This window comes from Nannospalax galili, unplaced genomic scaffold, assembly GCF_000622305.1.
Source record: "Nannospalax galili isolate Female #2095 unplaced genomic scaffold, S.galili_v1.0 scaffold1688, whole genome shotgun sequence".
In the NCBI taxonomy this organism is placed as follows: domain Eukaryota; kingdom Metazoa; phylum Chordata; class Mammalia; order Rodentia; family Spalacidae; genus Nannospalax; species Nannospalax galili.
Window position 1 is genome coordinate 1759770 of NW_008358621.1, and position 7672 is coordinate 1767441.

Below are 7672 nucleotides of genomic sequence, written 5' to 3' on the forward strand. Positions count from 1 at the left end.
AAGGCCTGAGAAGCCCAACGCCTGCTTGAGGAAACACTCCCTAAACACGGTCCCACTGTAATAGACGCGAATGGTATTTCCTTCACCAACTGAAGACTTGGGGGTTGATTTTATCTCCAGAAAGTGACAGAATGAGCCAGGAGAAGTAGGCTAGGGAGAAGATATTCTGTCCATGCACATCCCACACTCTCCCTCTGGGAGAAGTAGGCTAGGGAGAAGACATGAATCCATGCACATCCCACACTCTCCCTCTGTACAGGAATTGCTCGACAAGAACCTTAAAAAAAAAAAAGAAGGCACTCTAAGACTCATATTGTATATGTTTGTTTACTTTGCAATCCTAGGGATGGAACCGAGGGCTACACTTATACCAGGCAAGCACTTTTCCACTGAGCTCCACTCCCGGCAGCCACAGGGTGAGACAGAACAAGCCCTTGCTGTGGCCTTTTGCCTGGGAGTATGGCCCCCTCCATTGGCCTGGGGCCTGAACCATGCCCTTGGTAATTGGGACATGGAGGTTTTTAGGACTGATTGAGTCAGACTAGCTCAGTCTCAGGAAAAGGAAGCTCAGCAGCATGTGACCACTGAGCAAAGGTAGGGCACCCAGGAGGCAGCAGCAGAGTCCTCTCACCCTTCCTGACAAAGGCCGGGCCACCATGTGTCCCACCTGTTACTCTCTTACTGCAGGAAAGTAGGTGAACAGGGAAGGACTGTGCAAAGGGCCTGGTGAGCCCCTCCAGGGTTCCAAGTCTGTTCCCAATCACAGGGACTCTGAGGGACATGCCGCCAGCTCCCTGGCCTCTCACCTCTGCCCTGGCTGAACCCTGTTGTTGGCACCCACAGGAGCTTCGGGTAGACAGACGCCTTCCTGTGTGAAGAAGAAGCCAAAATGGTCTTGAGGAAAGAACCAGGGACATTTCCAGTGACTGTCACTCTCAGGGTGAGGCAAGAAGGTGGGGTCATTGTCCAGAGAGGACCGTTGCATTTACAAGGCACCTTATCTTTATGACAAAGGCACATGTAGCATGAGAGATACGATGAGGCAGGTGGCACCCTCCGTAAAGCTCTCGTTCTATCCTGCGAGACTGGGTGGCAGATGGACAACTGGACTCACTGTGTGTGTTGGGGGGCTGGGGACAGTCCTTGTCACCTGAGATTCTCCAAGTCAGGGCCCAATGGTGCACCCAAGCCCAGTGGGGATTTGGAGGGCAATTCCTGACCCACCCTCTCTATGCTTCCCTGACTTTGTCTTCTGAACTTGGAATCTGCCCAACACCCTTCTATTCACATGGCTTCTCTCTCTCTCCCACCCTGGGGCAGACCCAGTCAGAAACTCCAAAAAAGACCTTTTGGCATGGAGGATTGGGAATGGGTGCTGCAGGACCCAAAAGTTTCCGTGTCCCAAGAGGGAAAATTCAGAACAGTCAACAGCACCCATACACTGCCCAGGACACAAAGCTTCAAAACCCAGACAGGAAAATAATGCCAGCCACACTGATTGCAAAAGAGGTTCAGTTCTATTTGTTTTGTAGTAAGGTCAATATTGCAATGCTTCCAGAGTGATATATACAAAACCCAAAAACCCTGGAAGAGGGGCAGGAAGCCCCCCCTCTTGTAGAATTCTAGGACTTTTGCCTCCTCTCCATCCCCCTAAGAGTTTAGATGTGTCACAGAAGGGCAGGTAAGCTGCTTGTCCCAGAACTGAGTCCTTGATCCAACACAGCCAGTCTGGTTTTGGTGCTCAAGTCCAACTTGCCTATGATCTCAAAGGGAGGCTGACTTAGCTCCCGGCCCCTTACCCTATTGGTTGTGAGACGCAGGGGCCCCCTTAGCACTGCTGGGGGCTGTGGTCCCGGAACACTCAGGCGATAGAAGAGATCTGTGTTTGTTTCTGTTCCCTGCAGAACAGAACCCTGGTGCAGGGCCAGCAGCTGCCCAGGCTGTGGGGGTGACAACAGAACAAAGTGGACATCAGCAGGGCCAGGGCGATGATGCAGGCCAGAACCCACCGGATGACACCTGGGTAGATGAAGGGCAGGATGAGGATGATGAGGAGGGCCAACAGGAGCATGTGCACAGCCAGGCGCCTTGCTGCCACTCGGTTGACGCTCCCGATGTCTGGCTCATCCTCTCCTGTCCAGACAGCTGGCTGTGTTGCTGAAGTGGCAGACCCCGCCAGCCCCTGGGGACAGAGTCGCACCTCTGGGCAAGGCAGGGCCAGCCGCCCCACCACTGCCTCCTGGTCTCTCAGGCTGCAGATGAGGCCGCCAGGGACGGCAGTGACCTTCCGGCACAGGGGGCAGAGGATGGACCAGGTGTCATCCTGTACGTAGAGTAGAAGTTTCAGACACACGGCGCAGAAGGTATGCTGGCAGCTCAGCAGCTTGGGGGACCGGGCACAGCTGTAGGGCTCTCTGCATACCAGGCACTCCAGGTCACCCTCCGTGGACATACGATGACGTCCAGTGGTCCCCAAGGCGATGGTGGTGGCGGTGCTGGCTGAGATGGGTGGGGGCTGCTGCTGGGTCTCAGAGCAAGCCATTCTGGGTACTGGGATGGTGGGATGAGGCTGCTCAGCACAAGGGCATCCACAGGGAGGATCCGCTGGGGCCACCAGGATCTGGATGGATTCCGGCCCTGTGGGGACACCTCCATCCTCCGTTCTACTTTCTCCTGGTGCCTGTTGACAGCAGACGTCTGGCATCTTCCTCTCCTGGCCGCCCAGCTTGCTTCTCAGCTTACATTGTCCTTTCGGTTATTATTATTTCTCTACTTGAAACCGAGGGTTAATCAGTAACTTGGAGACCTGGAGACTTTGAATTACCTGATAGACGGGACAAAGGGGGTGGGACCTAATGAATCAGGACTTTCCTGTTGGGGCTGTGTCTGGCCAGTGCCTACATGACAACCAATGATGACAATAGGCCCACAGAGGTCCCTGCTGAGCTCTGGGACGCACCAGCAACTCCCATTAAGTCCCCTGGCCCAGAGAGATGAGGGTATACCAAATTGCTTTCAAAAGTTAGATTTATTTATTCTGAGAGAGAAAGAGAGAGGTGGGGAAGAAAATATGTTACCACGTGCTTGTGGAAGTCAGAGGACAACTTGTGGGAGTCTGTTTTCTCCTTTTACCATGCTGAGATGGGTTGGGGATGGGATCGAACTCAGGTCCTCAGTCTTCCTGGCAGACCCTTTTACCTAATGAGCCATTTCACTAGTGTCCCGCCCCCCCAACCTTTTAAAATGCATACTTTTCAGGATTTAGACCCAGAGAAGCAGATGTAGCAGGCCTGGACTGGGTCTAAACATCCATACAGTCCACATAATCCTGATGTAGGTGTCGCTCCTCCTCATAGATGGGTTTCTGACCAAACCTTCTGGGTGTCAGGATCATTGGGGATATGTTTGCTGTGCAAGCAGGTAGCCTTGTGAAAAACAGAGATGTGGTGGGCAAAGTGGAATGGAAGGGCAGAAAGCCCAGTAAACAGAAAACAACAACAAAAATCCCTCAAAGCCCCGGTTGGTTCACTTAGTTCCACATCATCAGGACAGCTGGATTAGCAGATGCTAGCTCGGGAGCATCTCACTGTACACCACACGCACAAGTGTCTAACAATTAGTACCACTGCCTGTGACCTCAAGCCACTATTTCTGTGGGCCTTCTCCCAGCAGGCTCTGTCCTGGACCCTCATCTGTGGTCTCCTGGAATCCCAGTCCTGTGAGGAAGACTGGTACATGGGCAGGGTGTTGGCCTGCTGGCTGTCTGCCAAAGGGGCCTTCCACAGGGGCAGGACTTAGCCATGTCCAAGGTCTGGTTCCCAGTCTCGTGGAACTGAGCCATGTCAGTTTATGCAGATGCGACTGGCCTCTGGGTAGCTGGCTCAAATTGGCAGGATTCACATAGGATGGCAGATAGAAAGCAGGGTGGCAGGTAGGAACATCTGTTTTCTTTACCATTCCTGGAACATCAGAGGGTGGGGTGGCATGTCTACTTCCTCAAAAATACACCAGATGCAGCCACACTGAATTCAGTTGTGCTCTCCGCCTGGTATCACCTGTCAGGGGTCACCCGGCGAGTAGCTCTTTGGAGTCAACCCTTTCCCTTACCCCAAAGATGAGGCTGCTTGCTCAGCCCCACCTTAGGCTGAGTAAGCAGTGACTTCTGCCTGCTGTGGTTTCTGCTAGATTCATGTAAAGGGGCATTGGCTCTAGCAACAAACATCTATGCCCTGTATCTGTTTCCCACTTACTGGGAGACCTTAGTCTGTCTTCACTCTGGGAAGCCACTGCTCCCCATAACCCTCTTTCATGGCTTTGTTGGGGTTCATTTCTTCCTCGAGTTCTGTCATGTGATTCAGGATGGAGCGGTTGGCGGATGCCATGTGCTTTAGGAGGGCCAATCAAAATCAGCATATTTCATCCCGCTGGCTGCAACGATTGCTTCTGGCTAGGCATAGGGTCTAAACAAAGCCAATGAGATTGACTTCTGGAACTTCTATTAGAACTCTTGAGGAAAATTGTCTCCTGGGTTTCCAAGCCTGAGGGTGGAGCCCTGGGGTGGTGGAGATGGCAAAGGAGACGGGGAGGGAGGACCACAGTGCATAGAAACCAGCCCAAGAATAAGATCAAAACAAAAGACAACTGAGAAGACTAGGGTGAAAGGTGGGTCCCTGACTCAACAAGCTGGAAGGAAAGAATGATTCTCAAAAGCTGTCTTCTGATCTTCACATGAGTATGTGCAGACAAGGGCACACACACACATACACACACACACACACACACACACACACACACACAAAATCATTGGGAGATTGAAATCTGATCAAGGAAAGTTACTTGGGATTTGTGTTCAAAGAGCGACCTTTTGATTGAGAGAATAAAAAAAGGAAACTAGGCGCCATGAGTGCTCAGGGGCCCACAGCCCACTTGTTAAAACTTAACAAAAACCAGAACCAGCCTTATCAAAAGGCTGCAGGACAGGCAGGCACCGGTCAAGCTTCACAGATTAAGCCATAAACAAGTTTTACAGACAGAACTCCTGACCACCCTGGGGGCCCGATACCAGGAAATCTTTAGAAAACGTCTGTGCTTCTGAGGTCACCTCCCATTTAGCAATCCTATTTCCCCTCAGCCCCGGACCTTACCCCATACCCCTGCATACCTTTGAAATTACTGGTAAAATTACTATGTGTGTTTGAAATTAACCAATAACCGCGTTTCTGCTTCTGTACCCTGCTTCTGCCTTATAAAAACCCCCTGAACTCAACCTGGGGCGCGCAAGTCCTCCGAGGAGACTTTGTGCCCACAGGTACCTGTGTCCTGAATAAACCTCTTGCTGTTGCAACCCAAAGGCCGTGACTTGTCCTCCGTGGTTTCACTCTTACATGATGTTGTTGGGTTAGAAAACAGATTGAATGGAGAATGTAACTCATAGCTCAGTGGCAGAGCGCCTCCCCACAATGGTGGAGACCCTGGCTTGGATCCTTATCGATGCCCAAACAAAATCAATTGGTTGTACTAACCCAAATATTACAGAAATATACAAAATAGATTATAAGCCAGGAGTGGTGTCTCACACCTGTAATCCCAGCATTTAGAAGGTGAGACAGGAGGAAATAATGTGTTAAGGCCAGCCTGGCTAGATGGCAAGTCCCAGGCTAGTGTGGGCTATGGAGTGAGACCCTGTCTCCAAAAACATTCCCAAAGAAACCAAAACAATGTAAAACATGAACGTTTCTTTCACCACTGCCCCTGAGGATGACTGCAGCCAGCAGAGGGCTTCTTCCTGCTCTCCTCATTCTACCACCTTGGATTGGGAGCAACTTAGTTTCCCTCCCTCCCCTCTTCTATCCCTCCATCCCTCTGTCCCTCCCTTTCCTTCCCTCCCTCTCCCCTTTCTTTTATATTTTATTCTTTAGTTTTACTCATACTGTGTATGAGTGTATTGCTTGCATGTACCTGCACCTGTGCTTGTAATGCCAGAGTACGCTAGAAGAGGGCATCAGGTCCCCTAGAGCTGGATTTACAGATGGTTTGTTAGTCCCCAGTGGGTTCTGGGAACTGAACCTGGGTCCTCTGCAAGAGGCAGTCAGTGCTCTTAACAGCTGAGTCATCTCCCCAGCCTCTCTCTCTCTCTCTCTCTCTCTCTCTCCTCCCTCCCTCCCTCCCTCCCTTCCTTTCTCTCAGTGTCTCTCTTTCTCTGTCCTTTTTCTTTCCTCCCTTCCTTCTCTTTATTCCTGAGGCACCCTATGTAGCCCAGGCTGGCCTTGAATGCAGTGCCCCTTCTTCAGCCTCACCAGTGTTATGATTACATATGGGCTACTACCTTAAGCCGCACGATTTTGCTTTGTGAAGGCACCTTGACCTAGCTGTCGTCTGCACCAACTTCATAGTTGGAAATCTGGCTCCTGTCACTTTCCTGTGTGATGTTTGGCAGCATTTCAACCTCAGTGAAGCTCAATTGAATAGCAAAGGGACAACACTTCAAGAAATTAAAGAAGGCTGGAGTACTCCATCCCCATTGGAACCAGCCCAGGGGAGGCTCAGGAATGAACAGGCTGTGGGTTGTAATGGACCTAGTGCAACTGATCTCTCCCAGGGACTTGAGAGGACACTGTGAGTTGACCAGCCGAGGCTTCTTTCAAGAAGTGACTGCAGGGTGTGGGCTCAGCCAGGTGGGCTCCTTCCCAGGGGAACTGCAGACTGTCCCAGATGACTGAAAATGACCCCTTCATTTCAGTTTACTTCGTGTGGTATTAGAATGTGGAAACAGGAAGGAATCCTGCCAACTCTTCAAGTCAAACGTCTGTTTGTTTTAATTGCTGTACAAATACAAACTCACTAGTTTTCAGTAAAACTTTCTTTTTTGTTTGGAAATGCAGTTTCTTCCATCTTGAGACTTCCCACAGCCTGGGGGTAGAATTTCACACTTTGCAGCAAGTGAAAGCCGAGAATCAGCCTTTAAAGGGAGAGTCACAAGGTGCAGGTAACCAGGGATCAGAGGTTCAGTGTCTTCTCACATTCTTCTCCCAGAATTCTCTGCTCTGTGCTCTTAGAACCTTGTTGCAGTAAAACAAAACAAAGCAAAAATCAGACAGAAACCTGCTTGATTTTGTTTAATCCTGACTTTACTAGCTTATTTGCCTGTGGTGCCCACTCTTCCTGCTTAGGAAGTGCTGGGAATTGAAGTCAGGGGCTCACTCCATTGTGGAACTATATTCCAGGTTTCAGAAACCTTTTATTTTATATATATAATTTTATTTTTTATTATTTTTTATGTAGATGAGTGTTGTGCCTGCATGTATGTAAGTATATATACATGTCTGCATGTGTGTAAGTATATCCATGCCTATATCAATGCCTGAGGAGATCAGAAGAGGGTGTTGGATGCTCTAGAACTGGAGTTACAGACGTTTGTTAGCGGCTGTGTGGGTGCTGGAAACCAAACCCAGTCCTCTGCAAGAGCAGCTAGTGCTCTTAACTGCTGAGCATCTCTCCAGCCCCAGAAGCCTTTTCAAACACAATACTTCTCCCCTCCCTTCCTTTCCCTTTGTCCTCTCTCTCCCCCTCTCCACCCTTCCCCTTTCCTCCCCTCTCTCCCCCTCTCTACCCCTTCCCCTCTCCTCCCTTCCTCTCTCCCCCTCTCTACCCTTCCCCTTTCCTCCCCTCCTCT

General features: G+C 50.5%; 1 protein-coding gene across 1 annotated transcript; it reads right to left on the minus strand.

Moving 5' to 3' along the window:
- Positions 1–1516: 1516 nt before the first annotated feature.
- On the minus strand, positions 1517–2730 carry Rnf186 (ring finger protein 186). The gene has a single exon (XM_008821844.3). The coding sequence runs from the start codon at positions 2702–2704 to the stop codon at positions 1862–1864; it is 843 nt and encodes a 280-aa protein (XP_008820066.1). The 5' UTR covers positions 2705–2730; the 3' UTR covers positions 1517–1861.
- Positions 2731–7672: the final 4942 nt, after the last annotated feature.